This window comes from Emys orbicularis, chromosome 1 (assembly GCF_028017835.1).
Source record: "Emys orbicularis isolate rEmyOrb1 chromosome 1, rEmyOrb1.hap1, whole genome shotgun sequence".
Taxonomy (NCBI): domain Eukaryota; kingdom Metazoa; phylum Chordata; order Testudines; family Emydidae; genus Emys; species Emys orbicularis.
Genome location: NC_088683.1, coordinates 306344730 through 306361624, shown reverse-complemented (window position 1 = coordinate 306361624; position 16895 = coordinate 306344730). Strand labels below are relative to the sequence as shown.

General features: G+C 40.4%; 1 protein-coding gene across 1 annotated transcript in view; it reads left to right on the top strand.

Annotated features, from left to right (window-relative positions):
• Positions 1–2403: 2403 nt before the first annotated feature.
• Positions 2404–16895, top strand: part of EPSTI1 (epithelial stromal interaction 1) — an 87015-nt gene continuing 72523 nt past the window's right edge. The window contains exons 1-3 of the mRNA XM_065416618.1: positions 2404–2685; positions 9799–9857; positions 13373–13456. Coding sequence (XP_065272690.1) covers positions 2492–2685; positions 9799–9857; positions 13373–13456 — 337 coding nt within the window. The 5' untranslated portion in view covers positions 2404–2491. The remainder of the gene's footprint in view (positions 2686–9798; positions 9858–13372; positions 13457–16895) is intronic.

The window sequence follows — 16895 nt, the reverse complement described above, 5'->3', positions numbered from 1 at the left end:
AGAAGGAAGCTGTTGGCAGAAATTCAAATGACAATGTTGGGGTCCTCAGACTTACGACACAATTCGATCCTCAGAATTGCATTGTAAGTCAAAACGTTGTAAGTTGAAACCGCTTTTCCCATAGGAATCAATGATATAAAGGGGGATTGGTTCCTGAACCAAGGTTTGATACACTATTTTCACCACATTAACCCAGATTTTTGTACTAAATGAATTATAGATGACTAATGTAGCAACATCAATGTATTTATTTGGTAAACAGCATTCAAATAAACAAATAAAATCACATATGCTTTGACTTTCCAATTTCCAGAACTTTTTGAAGGGCTCTTGGCTGGAGGGTTCTCTGAAGGCTGGGTCCCTTGCAGTCACTTGTCTGATTGGCTTCCACGGCCAGGGTAGCTTGTTGCTGGGTAGCCTTGCTGCTTGTTTTTGATTGGCTCCCAGCCTGGGGCTCAGCCAATCAGAAAGCTTGACCAGTGAAATCAGTGATTGGCTGAGTCTCAGCATGTGATGTGTGCTGTTCTCCCTGCCAGCCTTCGTCTTATTCATAGATTCTAGGACTGGAAGGGACCTCGAGAGGTCATCGAGTCCAATCCCCTGCCCTCATGGCAGGACCAAATACTGTCTTAAGGGAAAACAAGCGTTGCAGGGGCGAAACGGGCAGTCAATTGAAAAGCATAGGAAGTCCGAGGACTCCCTGTAATTGCTTCCCTATAACTGGCTGTGGCTGCTGCTGCTCAGGAAGGATAAAAAGGGTCCTGATGCTGCAGCAGGCTGAAAGTGCCTTACTGCTGCTGGAATTCTGAAGGCCCAGTAACTTCCTGTGTTGTTTGTTTGTCCATAAGTGCCTACACTGCCACTGACTCCCGTTAGACAGGATGCATAGGGTGGTAGAAAGAAAGAATCAAGAAAGAATATTCCTTCCTTCCTGCTCTGTATTCCTTGTAGGATCCCTTTACACTGCAAAAACAAACAAACAAACCACCTCGCCCCCCAACATGTTATTACATGCCTGTGTGTCCCAGTTAGGGAGCTGGATTAGTCTGGTGCGCTAGGAGAAAGCTGAAAATGCATATAAGTGTAGATGGTAGAAATGATGGGCCTGCAGCAAAATAGTTGCTGGATCTATCAGAATAAAGGTCCCAAATTAGACTTGTGGCTGTTTTGTTTTGTTTTGTTTGTTTGTTTTTTGTACCAGATATGTTGGTGGTCAATTTTTATTTATTTTTTTTCCAGTATAGTAGAAGCAACACTGGCTATTTTTATTATACAATTTCTGTGTTTGTGGCCCAAAACTGGTAAGATCCAGCGGGATCCAGATGATGGATCTGAGTTTTCGTGGTTCTATTACACTGGGGTCTGGATTTTTTAGGTGTAGTAGCAGCTAAATGTGTTCTCTGTTTAGGCAATAAAATGTGGGCTCTTGGGACCAAAGCCTGGTGGAATAGAGAATCTACATGTTAGCACTGGATTTTTTTGATACTGTTTTATTTATGAATTAGCATCCAGATTTCTTTGGTGCAATCTGAGCAGCTATCTTGTTCTTTATTTAGCCAGTGGCATTTGGGAAACTGGTCCCAACTTGCAGGAATCTGGCAGGATTTGGGTGTTGGATCTAGGTTTCTCCAGCTCTGTTGCACTGGGATGTGTTGGAATCCAGATTTTTTTGTTAGAAATTAGAATAGGAGCAGCTAAACTTGTTCTCTATTTAAGCAGTGAAATTTGTGAAGCAGGTTCCCAAAATGTTCTGGATCCAGCAGATTTCTGATGCCAGACCTGAGTATTTGCAGTGCTGTTGTACTAGATGCATCAAGATCCAGAGTTTATTGGTTTTGTTTTCTTTTTTGTTAAGAAGAGTGTCTACATTTGTTCTCTCTTCAGGCAGTAATATTAGGAGGGTTGGAGCCAAACATCTGCTGGATCTATCAGGATCCAGGTATTGGATCTGGGGTACTGCAACACTGTTGGGCCAGGATTTGTCAGGGGCCAGGATTTTTTGATGCAGTAGGAAAAGTTAGGCTTGTTCTCCAGTTAGGTAGTGTAATTTGGGGCACTGGAGTCAACAATTGAAAGGGATCTAGCTTTTACCCAACCCCTACTTTAGATATTTCAGGTATGTTAATTCAAAGAGAGCTGAGGCTGCACAAACTATCACCCGTCTGGGCCATTAGAATGAAGAGCAGAAAAGCTTTCTATCTGTCCATGAACTCCAGTCCCGAGTAACCATTTGTGCCCTTGTTAGTCAAGTGATCAGTTTGAGCTGCAGGTGGAGTAGAGGTGATTGAGTGAATGAGGAAGGCAAAGTGCTCCTGCATGTGTCAGAGCAGGGAGGAGCTGGTTTGGGGCGGTCTTATAAGAAATTGAAACCAACTGACTGTAACTCAGCAGTTTTTTCTTTCTTTTCCTGGCTCCTTGTTTTGTTGTCAAAAGTCCCTGGCTGGGCTGGATTTACAGCCTTCTTTGACAAGACAGGCCACACTTCGAGACTATGTACGGGGCAACAGGATGGGAAAAAGACAGCAGGCGCAGGGTGGCTGCTGCCTCCACCACCTCCTATCCTAGGGGTTACCAGGAGCGGGAGAACTCTGGGCTGACAGAGGGAGCTGGAAATCCCAGGGGGGACCTGACTTCTGCAGAAGAGTTGGGGAGCCAAAAACCAACCTGGCAGCAGCAGGAGCAGCAGTAAGTAGCAACCAGTTTAGCCAAGTTTGTATGTATTTACACAATAATATCGTGAGTATTAAGTGCCAGTTTTTCACCTGACTCTGTGTATGTATTTATATAAAGGATGTGGGTATAGAGGAAGATTTTTTGAAAGAGCTTAGGGTCAGACTTTCAAAATGCTCTGCCCTTAACTTTTCTGAGAATCTGACCACTTGTATTGGTGCCTAAATGAGAGCTGAGCTCTTATGAGGACTCTGGAGATATGGTTCAGAGATAATATTGCTGTGCGACCATGCACTTAATATGTTCATGTAAAAAACATAAGCATTGTGTGTGTACATTATGTGCAGTGGCCTTACAGAATTTGGTGTGTATCTCTATTGCTATCTGTTTCTAAGCAGATGGTATTACATACGTTGTCAATATATGTATGGACTCTTTAACTGGAGAAGGTCTTGAACTGGAATTCAAAGCCAATTCTGATAATCTTTTTCACCTAAATTTAATCACAGGAGATGGATACAAACTGCCAGTTCCAAAAAATCAACTTTGGTTCTGAGCTAGAACTGATTTCCTTATGCAGTTTGGATTCAACCCATGATGGCAGGAATTTAAGACCAATTTGTAAATGCTTAACCCTGACAAATGTAAAGCCAAAGCCTTAGCCCTGAGCTTGTAGTTTAAACCTACCTGGGTTCCAGCCATCTCTAATTTTAACTTCCAGTGATTGTAATTAGATATTCTGCAGGCTGTATGCTCTGTGTATGCATATGCACCTACTATATGTATGCTTAGCTGGGCAAAACTATTAATCACTTACATTTTTTTCACCCAAATTTAATTATTTTTTGTTTTCAAGTTATTTCTACACGTAACACTGTTAATAATAATGTTAACTATTCTGTTGATCTTGCTGTTTTTCATTTCTTTCAAAGTGTAGCTGATTTAAATTAGTACTGACCACTAGAAGCTGTTTCAGTTTCCTTTCTTTCTTTTACTGAAACTCAAGGGAAAAAAAGGGTGGAGCTAATATGTGACAACTGTGGGACAAAAGATCATAAACAGTTGGATGTTTCACCTTTTTATTTTAATTCTCTAATGTTGAATGCTTGAACATCTAACAAGTTGTAAAATGATCTACTTTTGGTATGTATGGGCTATTAAGTTATGTGAAGTTATCCAGATCTAATCTTTTGTTTGGGAAGATAATCATGCAGTCATGAATCTGATTAACTTCCTGCCTCTTCCAAAATTAGAAACAGGCAGAACAAAGACCATTTATGCCACTTTTTTTTTTTCTTGCTCTATTCTGGGGCCAGCCAGAGATCAATTCAGCCTCTAGCATAAATTAGAATAGCCCCAAGGCTGCTCTAATTAACACCCAGATAACTATGAGCTCAGGGTTTTTTTCTGGCAGCTGGGAATAGCTGGAATGCAGAGGCATTCTGGCCACCTCCTTTTCTTTGCATGCCAGTAACACTCCTTTATACCTGGAAGCTTGGGAAATCCTATGATTGTCTTTCCAGCTATGTGCTATTACGGAATTTGAAGAATAATCAGACCAAAGTAAAATCTCAAACTCTTTCAATCTGTTTCTATTCCATCAGGATGCCTGGCAATGGGAGGGAATCACCTGTCAGGAACTTAGCCAGCAATAATGTCTATTCAAATTCAATTTGGAAATGAAACTGAAATGCCTGGGCAAAACCCTATAGAATATCTTTGAAAGCCGAAATAGGGGCAACAATGAATCAACAGGGTGACAACAGCTTGAAAACACCTACTACTTGCTACAGTCAGTTTGTGCTTATCAGGTTGCTTGACTTCAAGTCTGTAACATGCTGTGAGATTACATTTACTTGTAAAAGTTGATTTCCAAATTGCATCTGTTCAGAACAAACCTGAAACAAAAGCTTATCCTGAAAAAATAAATCAGCAAAAGGTAGAAAATGAAAGGGCTGCAGTGTAGTCAAGTGACTAAGAAAGAAAAAGGTTGTGATGGCCCCTTTTGTTCAGCAGCCAGCCTTGACTCTCTTTAAAAACATAAATAAATAAATCTGACAATGTGTAAAATAGTTTCCAATAAAATCCACCTTCAAAAAACAAACCTGCTATCATAAAATCCAAGGATATGACATTGTACAAATGGGAACAAACCTCCCTTGCCATGTAGGATGAAAAGAGAAAGGAAACAGTGGAACACTTGTTTACAGAATTCTAGTACTTAGCATTTACAGTTTTAAAAAAAATCTAGTTTTTTTCCAATCTTTATGCTCAATAAAAAAACCCCATGCACTCTTCAATCTGTTACCAATAGAAAGCTACTTGCACAAAGACTGACAATTGAATGCTAAGTCCATCTGTGAGTATCCTTGAAGGTGATGATACAACTCTCCTTGAGCGTTTGCTCCTTTAAGTCAACTAGCCTTCGTTTTCCTTAATGCAGTATTTCATGTAAACTTTCTCTGCTTCTTTCCATTGACTAATGAGAATAAATGATTCTTGTCCTCTTTATAGCATTCCTTTCCCATAGCTGTTGGCAGTTATAATGTCTCCCCGAGCCTCTCTTTTGTCTAGACCAGGGGTCGGCAACCTCTGGCACGCAGCTCACCAGGTAAGCACCCTGGCGGGCTGGGCCAGTTTGTTTACCTGCTGTGTTGGCAGGTTCAGTCAATCGCGGCTCCCACTGGCTGCAGTTCGCCGTCCCAGGCCAATGGGGCTGCGGGAAGCGAGGGTGCTTGCCCTGGCGAGCCGTGTGCCAGAGGTTGCCGACCCCTGGTCTAGACTGAACTTGCCCACATCTTATTTTTTCAGGCCTTTCATCATTTGTGATGCTCTCCCTTGGACTCTCATGTTTCTATCTCTTACTGCAAACTGAACATCAGATGAGATCATCTACGGCCATGGAAAATGGAATAATTAGCTTGCAGCCATTTGTCTTGGTGCATATGCTATAGAACTGGAAATAACTAATAACATTTGCAAAAGTAACCGTTCCAATTTCATTAGCATGGCTCTGCAGGGATAGTGACAGGAGAGTGCTCATGCTGCTACTCGCATTGCCTCTTGCCAGGTAATGTGAGAATTTCCCAGCCAAACGGCAAAAATAATATGTGAAATTATCAATGGGTGTCATCTGGCAAAATAGGACATGTGCAACCAAAACAGTCTTATGTTGTATAATTAAGTAATCAAAAACTATGCACAAGGAAGCAGAGTTAAGGTTATGAAGGTCCAGGTCCTGCAAGCATTTTAAGTACAACTTCATCAGGACTGTTGCATGAGTAAGATGCATACATAAGAGTATGTACACTTCGTTGTTTATTTCTTCTTTACTTCATATCTTCTCTATTTGAAATAGTGTCCCTACTCCCACCCACACAGTCAAATACTCTTCCCCCCCCCCATAGAATATGTGAAATTTGTCTTCACAAACTCATAACAGTTTTCTTTTTAAAAAGAAAGTGCACTGCGGTGTCAGGCACCGTACTCAGGCCAATATCAAAGAAGTCAATGTTTGCTCAAAAGTGGTAGTCAGCCAAAATGTATTTTCTCTGTTTCTGTGAGGAAAATCTCAGAAAATCCATTAAGGATTTTCAGAGCTCATTAATTGGATCTCTATTGGGGGGGAGGTGGGGCAGAAATACATCCTCTATAACTCTAAAGAGACATTACAAGGAAAAGTTTTTTAAAAAAATAAAACAATAGATTTTTCATTAAGCACAAAATAAACTATTTTTTTAAAATCATTATTTTGGAGCCTGAGTAGTAGAAAACATTTTATTTCCTTTTTGTTTCATGCTATTTTTTTCATACTCTTTGTACTTCACATTGTGTGCACTATTGATAATTTGAAATAATCTTCAAAATTAGGACATTTCATTAATTTTCCAGCAAGGCAATTAGGATAACTCATTTCTAAATACAGTTACTGCAGTAGCTCAGATTCTGCTTAAACAGAAAACTGACTGGAATGTTAAATTGCCCACTTGTAACTAGGATCCTGTAGGCTTTGCAGTATCAGAGTGTCTGTAAGAGGATATGTCTGACATGTGGTATTGCAAACTGGCTAAAACACAGAGTGAAAGAATTCCTTTCATAAAGAGGAAAAAGCAACAGTTAATGCAAAGGTCTCAAGGAAAAGGGCAAAATAAATTAGAGTATGGATTTAAGCCCTGATCCTGCAATTGACAGTCTGTGTGTTGACTGCAGTGGCTGTACAGAACCCCATTAAAGTACACCCATGGCAACTGCAGGACTGGGGACTTAGACTTTGGTCCTGAGTTTCCACACGGACTGATTTCCAGTTAGCCTTGGGTGTCCAAAGCCACACTGTGACTGTTCAGCTGGGTCTTCTCTAATGTTACCAACTCATTTACCAACTCCCAATGGTGCACACCTGGAATCTCCTCATCAATGACTTCCCAACCCTACACTTCTAATGTAACCTACATACATGGGGTAGGTACATGCGTAGGGACTTTAGTAAAGGGAGATCAACAAGATGTTTACCTCCCCCTATTTTGAACTGATAGTTAAAATAACCAAAGCACTATATCAGGGATTGGAAGCCTGTGGTCCACGGCCCATCAGGGAAATCTGCTGGCGGGCCGGGGACGGTTTGTTTACCTGCAGCATCCAATGGGTCCTGCGGGAAGTGGCGGCCAGCACATCCCTTGGCCCGCGCCGCTTCCCGCAGCCCCCATTGGCCTGGAATAGTGAACCGCAGTCAGTGGGAGCTGCGATCGGCCGAACCTGCGGACGTTGCAGGTAAACAAACCGTCCTGGCCCACCAGCGGATTTCCCTGATGGGCCGCATGCCAAAGGTTGCTGATCCCTGCACTATATGATAGACTTGAAGGAAGCCAAAGCTGGTTTTGTCCCTTTCCTGCTCTGCATCTGCCTCTCTCCTACTTACTTTGAAGCTTTCATCTGGTTTCCAAATCAACTTCAATAATATGAAAACCCATTCAGCTTTTAACAGTCTCCTTTTAACTGCACAGGCTTTTATGGTGCTGTTTATATCTTGTACCTTGCACTGATGCATTTGTTGCTGATACATACATTTGAGCTAATAGGAATGTCAGACTAAGGAAATGATCATCTTTATGGAGATTATGTATATTTTGGATTTGATTACAGTTCTTTCCATAGATATTTTTTAATATAGTGTTGTGGTTTTTTTGTTTGGTTTGTTTGTTTGTTGTTTTTAAACAAAAACTGGGGATCTAAAGGAGAGGAACCATAATACTGTGAAATTTCAGAGCCTTACCATATGAGAGTAAATTTAAAGGCTAATTCCTATCTCTATCTGTATCCACAACCTTTTATAGGGCTTATCACCATAGTCCCTGAAGTCATTCTGAAAAAGGAAACTATACATAATTTTCTTTGACAAGTTTGGAGAGACAATACAGGAAACAAGAATAGGACTGAAGAAGTTGACAAACTCGTGTATAACATCTCAAGAGAAGATGTAGTCTGAGATCTGGCTAGTAAAATACCATTAAAAACAAACCTAACAAAACCTTCAAAGAGTAGAGTAGATGACATTCAAGCTTAGTTGCGAGGGAAAGTCTAAACATTTTAAAATACAGCCAAGTAAGGGAATGCTTGGAGAAGCATACAGTAATATGATCAAGAATAACAAGTTGTGTTAAATAAACAAGGATAAGCTTTGCTAACTTGCCTTAAATTGGTCATTAACTTATGTGCAATACTTGAACATAAGAACGGCCATACTGGGTCAGACCAAAGGTCCATCTAGCCCAGTATCCTGTCTTCTGAAAATGGCCAATGCCAGGTGCCCCAGAGGGAATGAACAGAACAGGAGACCATCAAATGATCCATTCCCTGTCGCCCATTCCCAGCTTCTGGCATACAGAGGCTAGGAACACTGTCCCTGCCCATCCTGGCTAATAGCTATTGATGGACCTATCCTCCATGAACTTATCTAGTTCTTTTTTTGAACCCTTGTGGTGTGAATTTTCATCTGCACAACCTCATAACACATCATGTTCACCAAATTTGTGATGGTGCAGTACATACTGCTTCCACTGAGTTTTGCAGCACTCCAGTTGTTAAGGATATTTGGCTGCATGGAAAATGTTCAGTGGCTATCACAATAATAAGATAAGAAAGGATTGTATTAGCTGGTTCCATTAATGCTAGCAGCTCCATCTTTACTAGTTTAATTTTTTAAATTAATCCACCTCCTAGAATAAGTCTTCAAAGAGAAATCAGTAATTAAACAGATATAAATACTTTCCTTCCCATCCCTGGATCCCATTGATATGGCGGCAGACTGCTTTTTGCAATTGGAGCTTTGTATGATTTATTTATTTTTTTCCTGTCCCCTTTTCAGTTGCTTTCCCTAAGCACCTCCTGCCTCTCTCCTTCGTAGTTCTCCCACTGCCAGCCTTGTTCTTCTTGCCCCATTCTTTTAATGTCTCTCTTTAATACCCTAGGACAACTGGGACCCATTCTGGATTGCAGGATGGGGGCACGGGGAGGAGGCTTTCAGGCACTACTGCAAAATAATAAATATGCCCAGAAAATTTAAAGTCCTTCATAAGCATTAATCTTCATGACACCACAGTGATGTACTATCCCCATTTTATAGATGAAGAAACTGAGGTACGGGCCAAAGATGGACATCAATAGGTGCTTGAGAGCACTAGGCACCTCGTAGGATGGAGCCTGGGAAGAGGAATAGAACCCAGAACTGCTAATTCCCATTGCCTTTGCTGTTAGACCACATTCATCTGATGTTCATGGACAGGATGTACTGTATAATGTTTTGTAGCAAATCTATGGAAATACAGTCTCCTATGTTTTGAAATGAAGGAGATATGATATTAGCAGTGAGGGTGGGACTTTCATAAACAGAGTTAAGCCAGTGCTGAATATTTCTGAAAATCTTATTCTTGACACATATGACATACACATACAGCATGGCTTGTGATTGAAAACATCCCTATGTATATACCTACTGCAGAAAACGTACATCCAGATTGTTCTAAACCTTGTAGCTATTCTTACAGAAATTCTAAAGGTCCATATTGAAATAGAGGATAATAATGAATCCATAGGCTCATGTGACAGTAATTAACAACTTTCTTTCCATTCCAGTACAGGCGCATATGTCTTGATACCTCCAAATGAAACCAGAAGGAACCAGATACAGAAAAGTAAGTGCATTATCTAACACACTCAATATGAATTTGTTTATTTTGTTTTTACAAATTGCAGCTTTTGTCTCTGTGCTTTATGACCCTTGCAGTTTTATCTCAGCCTTTACATTGGTTTTATGTGTGCAGCTGTGATAATATTAAAGCCACCACAACATAGAATCCACGGCCAGAAGGGATCATTGTGATCAGTGCTTAATTTGTAATGAAAGAGATGCTGGGACTCGAGCAGTTTTTTTTACTTTCATAACTGACACGGCAAGCCTAGAGGTGCCGGGACTCAGCCCTGGCAAGCCCCAGCACAAATTAAGCACTGATTGTGATCACCTAGTAAAGGCAAACTCCATCACCATGCAGACTTTTCTTGTATCAGTTCTAAAATATTTTTCATGGGTAGAAAAGCAAAATTAGGAAAAGAATAGTTCTCACATAGAAAGATGTGATATCTGTAAAACGTTCCCATTAGAAAGGTGGTGTCATAGCTGTTCAAATTAAGTTCTACAAGACACATTCAGAATTAACTTGATGCCCCTCCTAAAGTTCATAACCCTTCTCCTCTTTCTCCCCCCCACCCCCACCACCCAGGTGTCGAGTTTAGGTTTGAAGATCAAATTTTGAGTCTTGTTTAGCTATCCATGGTCAAGTAAATCTTTCTCTAATGCCAGTGTTGGCATAGTGTACCTATTGCATGTTTATATAGTTAAATTGTTCACATGTGTACTGTTTTCAGAGAGAAAATGTCTATTTATAGAATGTGCTTAACAAAATTCTCTAAGTACAACTGCACAACGTAAGGCACGTTACCGCCAATGATTTGATTTTTTTTTTTTTTTTTTTTGAGCAGCACTGAATATCTACATCTCCTATTGTTGCATGTCTGAGTTAAAGAGTTGAGATTGTCGAATAACCGGCTCAATTGGAATTATTTAATCAAAGATTATCAATCAGATTAGTACAGCATTATGCAGAAAGAAATAGATACATTACCACGCCTATGTTGTCAGACCAAGAAGTGGCTCTGTGTCTCTCCTTCACTGTATCTGGAGGGAGGTGCAGTTCTTATTCCCCAATTATGTTCCCTTACCAGTGTTGTCATATAGGGTTTTAGGCAAAGAAACCCTCTTTGCCAAAATAAACAGATGTTCTGATGTCATTTCTATGCGTTCTCAGTTTTCCTGACTTATGTGTGAAGGTGTGATTATTTACAGTTGAAAGAACCAACAATTCTTCAAGATAATGTCTTTCAGTGAGTCCTTCTGACCCCACAATCATTCTTCCTTGTTGATTCCCCAACAGAAAACATCTGTAGTAACAATCATCCCTCACTAGTTCCCAAGTTTATATGTGCATATGTATATAAATATGTGTATGTTAAGGAGGTGGTTTCCAAGAATATCTGGAGTTTTATAGACATGAAGGCACTACGAATTATTAAATACAGCCTAACTCACACAGTTCCTGAATAGGGTTCCTTATTGGTGAAGGACCAGTGTTCTGGGCCTTAGAATTCAGACATACTCTTTGTTGAATATAGAGTCTAAGGAATAGTTAATATATAAATGACTCAAATATACAGAAAGAAAGAACTAAAAGGTTTAATATTTACTAACAGATACTAAATCCATTAAGCTTCAGTGAGATCTTGTAGATATCTGTTGCCTCCCCAAACCAGGTCTAATATCTAAACTTTCCCTCCATGTTGAGGGACTCAGTGAAATGCACCAAGCCCTTAAGAATTGCAGTAGCCCATTTTACTGAAAATTTGGAGTATAAAATAAAATCATACATCATGTACATTAAAAAAGAGAACAGCACAAAATCCAGGAATCACAAGAACTGTGTACATAAATTCCTTGGTAACAAGCTCAGACACAGGTGACTTACATAAAATTTTATGAATGCTGACAGGATATACAGTTTGCATACAGTAAACATTATTTTAGATGGCAATCTAAAGTATTCTTTCATTGTAAAAGTTCTTATTGTTTGGCTTAACGATTTTTGTTTAGCCACTGCTAGTAAATAATGCATACGCATTCTGGACAGAAAAGATTAGGAGTAAATTAAGGAGTTTTATTTGGCAGGAACTGGAAGATTTTTCATAATTTTTATTCTTATATTTGGGAGTAACTCTGCTATGTAATTCTTCACCAATATCTTTCATAGTGTCAGAGAACTACCATGACTGGATAGGAGCAGTGGGTCAGCACTGTGTGGTTTGAAACACTTTGGAGAGTATGGTTAATTTAAATTTCTTAAGTTTAAGGCTCTTTAGTTGATCCAGAGTTCACTTCACCTCACTCCTGGAGTAAGTTGGCGTGGGGTTGTGGCATTCTCCTCTAGAAAGAATGTGAACCCTGGTATCTGTTCCATTGCACCAAACCACCACCATCAGCCCAGGAGGGAAACAATTCAGGCAGACAGTGCTGCTGTGATGTGGTAGTTGTGTTTGTATTGTGACAACAAAACGCTAGGGCCCTAGTCCATCAGAAAACTTAAGCATGTGCATGGTCCCATTGCACTCAAAAAGTTCTGAAAGCACCTTGCTGGATTGGGGCCAAGATGCTTTACAGACAAGTAAAATGACAGGTGGGGGAATTCTTCCCAGCACTCGTGCAGAGTGGCATGGTGACAGAGGCCTTGTTTTCACTAGGAAAGAAGGTATGTCTGAACATATGTTAACCAGAACACATTTTACCCTACTGTATAGGTGGTCTGAGAGGGGAGGTTTTATTTTCCCTTTACTAAGGCTGTCAAGGATCAGACTGGCTCCTGGAGCAGGTTAGAACAGCCCAAGTGCCACCCTAGATTGTGTCCCCTGTTGCCATAGTCCCCATGCCGAGGGGAATTACCAAGATGCAGAACTGCCACAATCCCCACCCCATCTTCTCCAGCCTGCTCCTGCCCTGCCCTGCCCTGCCGGGATGCCATAACTCTGCACCTCACAGGAAGGTCTGCTGGGCTGGGGAACTTATGGGAGGGCGGTGCAGCTAGTTTCCATGGACAAAAATGGCTGCAGCGAAGAGATGAACTTTCTTGATAGTCCCACAGCCTATACGTAGAGAACAGATGAATGCAGAGAAGGAAAACAACAAAAAGCAACAAGAGTGAGCAGTGACGGATGGCATGTGGCTTGGGAATTCTATGCATTTATTTAGATTATTTTAAATAGGTAACTTGCTGGTATTATCGGGGAGACCTACTAGCTGGGAACGACCATGACTATAGTCTATATATCTATAGTAGCCAGCCCTGTTTAAGACAAAAATAATAGGATTTGAACTCAAGGCTTTCAGGGATCAAAGCAGTCCCCTGGCTGGTAGCCGACACCATAGGCTCATTAATCTTTTATATGGACCAGCCATTAGTGTGGATTGAACTATGTTTGTGGAGAATAGAGTAGACCTGCCCATGAGTGGGCATAGTTTTTAATGTGATGTAATTTAACAATATTATAAGTTCCTTACAGTAGTGGCTCTTATTTCTGTATGCTGATTGTTTTCTTTTTGATTTAGTTGCCAACAAAGAACTGGAGAACTTGGAGAGGTGGAAGGAACAGCACCGGCCAGGACCAATTAACCTGAAACCACAGAAACTGGGTAAGGAAATAGAAGTGAGCTGACTTGGTGGATTAAATAAATGAAATAAATGAAAAATGTTGTGGTTTTATTTTATTTTTTGCTCTGGTTTTTAGAGATTTACTGTAGGTTAAAATGTTAGCAATAATAGCTACTTTTAGTGGGATTTTAATGAACTTGACTATGAAGAAGTTCCTAAAACATAAATACACAGCTTTCTCCTTCATGAAATTTCTTCTGACTGGTGCAGAAAACCCTGTAAAACATTATCACTTAGATATTTTGAATAGTTATTTAGGCAATGGAAGAACAACTTGAAGGAAGCACAGTGAGTGACTTGGCTGAGAGCACTGAAAACTGTAAAAATGAAAATTATAACCATAAAAATAGACACAAATATAAAAGTAAGTGCAGCATTAGGCTGGAATTTAAAAACGGACTTTTTTTTTTTTTTTTTTAAGGTGAACTCTAACAATAAGGGGGTGGGGGAAATGATTGACCAGCACGTCCGACCTGCTGTTTTTCTAAACTCTTCTGGCTCCACGCAGCTGGTTGAACCCCTGACTGGACTTTCAGAAGAGGGCATGAAACTACTTACATTTTCTTCCTGAAATACATTATGTGGTGCCCTAATCACTGGTGTTTACAATGAAACTGAAGGGGGAGATCACTTTTTCAAGTTTCCGGGTGGATGGTCAATGAATCAAACTGTGGGTGTGTGGGTTGTAATTTTTAAACTGCAGATCATATCATCTTGTGCTCGAGGAAGGAACGTAACAAAGCATTTTGTAAATGACTCATTTTGGCTACCAAAAATCATTCCGAGCAGCCACATTTTTGTGAAAGATGATCAAAAGGTTTAGGAAATGTAACCTATGAGGAAATGTTAAAGAAATTGGGTGTGTTTAGTCCTGAAGAGAAGACTGGGCAGCAGGGGACCTGATAAGTCTTCAGATATGTTAGAGATCTAAAAAGGATGATGATCAATTGTTCTTGTTGTTGTCCTCAGAAGGCAGGGCAAGAAGTAATGGGCTTAATCTGCAGCAAGGAAGGTTTAGGTTAGATATTAGGGGAAACATTCTAACAATAAGGGTAGCTAAGCTCTGGAATAGGCTTCCAAGGGAATCCCCATCCTTTGTAGTTTTTAAGAACTAGTTGGACAAAAACCTGTCGGAGATGGTGTGGGTTTACTTGGTCCTGCCTCAGCACAGCTGGCTGGACTTTATCATTTCTCGAGGTCCCTTCCAGTCCTACATTTCTATGAAATTTGGGATCCAGGTTGCTGCAATTTTGCTGTCTATGTATAAAGGTAGGCAGAAAAGTTAAGGTGACTTTTTGCCTACCCTCATGCACAGAGACTTGTATTGATGAAGTTGAAACCTCATTCACAAACCAACCTTTGTAGTTGTGTTTTTGTTTTAAATAAGAACAGTATAACTGAAAAACAGTATGTAAAACTGGAGTGAAATCTTTCTTTCAAGCAATCTTGAAAGGGTAGAATACAGGACTAAGGAGGTGTATGGAAGGGGAAAGTGAACTGCAGGGTTTGAAAAACTTACAAGATATTTAGGAACTGAAGGTCTAAACTTATTTAGCTCAAGACTGAATGAATGCTTTAGATGGAAGAGTGGTAGTTGAATGTTGCAGAAGGGAAAAGCCCACCCCTCACCCCATCTTCTGGGAAGGAAGGAAGGCACCCTCTTCCATATCAACCACTAGCTACTGGGTGTTTAACTTTGAAAGTGCATCTCCCAGCTGCTGGAAAGGAAAAGGAACTGTCACTCTCTTGTCCTGGCTCGGTGTGTGTTGTGGGGGAAGGGTTCACTGTCTGCATCCTAGTTGCTGAGCAGAGAGAGTTCTCCTCCACTCTGCCTCTCTCCCAACATCTGTGTTGGAGAGTCCTCCTCCCCTCTGGATATACAATCAGCAACAGGCTTTCATTATCCTATCTGAAATGATGCTGAATGTGGCTTGTCCTTGTTGATAATTCCTATCAAACCATGTTCAACACTGTTTCAGCAGCTCCCATTGCCAGTGGTGCAACTTCGGTAGCACAGACAAGGCTCGCAAGGTGTTGAAGAAGGTGGAGGCTTCCCCAGTCAGAATTATTATCCAAAAGGACATGGACTCAGGGGTCCTCTTAAACAAGGCATGTTGTAGTCAGGGCTATGCGCCTCCTTGTGCATGGAGATCCCTAATGACCATGGATAAGAACTTGGTTCAAAGGGTATATGGTGACAGTTCTACAGAAATAGATGACTTAATCCTCCTGAGATGCATATCTCTGCCATGGAAAGCTTCCCAGTGGTTAGTAGGCAAGTTATTTTTCAAGTTCTGGTGGACTTGGCATTCTGCCCCCTTATTAGCTCAAATGTGCTAATACTAATGCTGTCTTCATGTGCGTTTTCTTGAAATGGCTCAAGTTACACCCTTGGAAAAGAGAGAGAACTTCAGAGCTTATGGCAGTAGAAAGAGGAATCTGAAGGAAATTAAAGAGCTGTTGGTGGGTGTTCTCAGCTCCATAAAGTGAGTGGCATGACTAACAGGGAGCCTTGGAGCTTCCGTCAGAGGAATCAGAATTGTGGGAAATGCGCAATAATTAACGCAGATTCACTTCCTTGGTGACTTCATTGTAGATACAGATCAGATGTGGGAAGAAATAACAGGCTTCTGACATGTAGAAACTTCAGCATTTAAGGAGGCTATATCGACCCTTAGAGTGCTGGTACTTTCCAAATTGAAGCAAATACACATGGATGATTGGTGAAAAATGTCCACTATATTCAATATCTAGTGTTAAGAACTTTAGCTCTATACTTGTTCGTGTGCGTGTGGGCTTACGAGGGCCAGCAGAGGCTTGAAGAAAGGAGAGATTCACAATGGCATCTTTAATGGCACAATTGAAGGGGCTCATTAGATCACAAATTCTTTTAATACCTCTTCTCTGAGAGTGACTCTTTTTAGAGAGACTGCTGCATTTTTAGTGTCCAAATCATCAGATTTCCTCAAATTGAAGTTCTATAATTGCTTGGCTACCTTGATTAAATATTGTAAGAATTCCAAATCTGCACTATTACTGTGACTGGCAGACATCCAACGTTTCCGGGACTAGGTAATTTCAGGTACCATAGAGTAGAAACAAATAAATTTGAGTTCCATACTTTCCCTTAGATAATAGAACTCTAAGCAATAAATTAGTGTAAGTTTATAAAGAACAAATCATGCCTGACAACCTTCATTGTTGTTTTTTAAATATAAAGTGAATGCAGGAGTTATAACACATTTTGATTTGATTAAAACATTTGATATACTGCTTCACAAAATCTTATTTGAAAAATTAATTCAAGCTGTCTTGGATATGAGCTCTGTTGAATGGATTGAAAACTGGCTGGCAGGCTGCAAGCAAAGGGTAATGATGAACACCAATATATTGAATAGTGGCTGATTGATGATGCACATT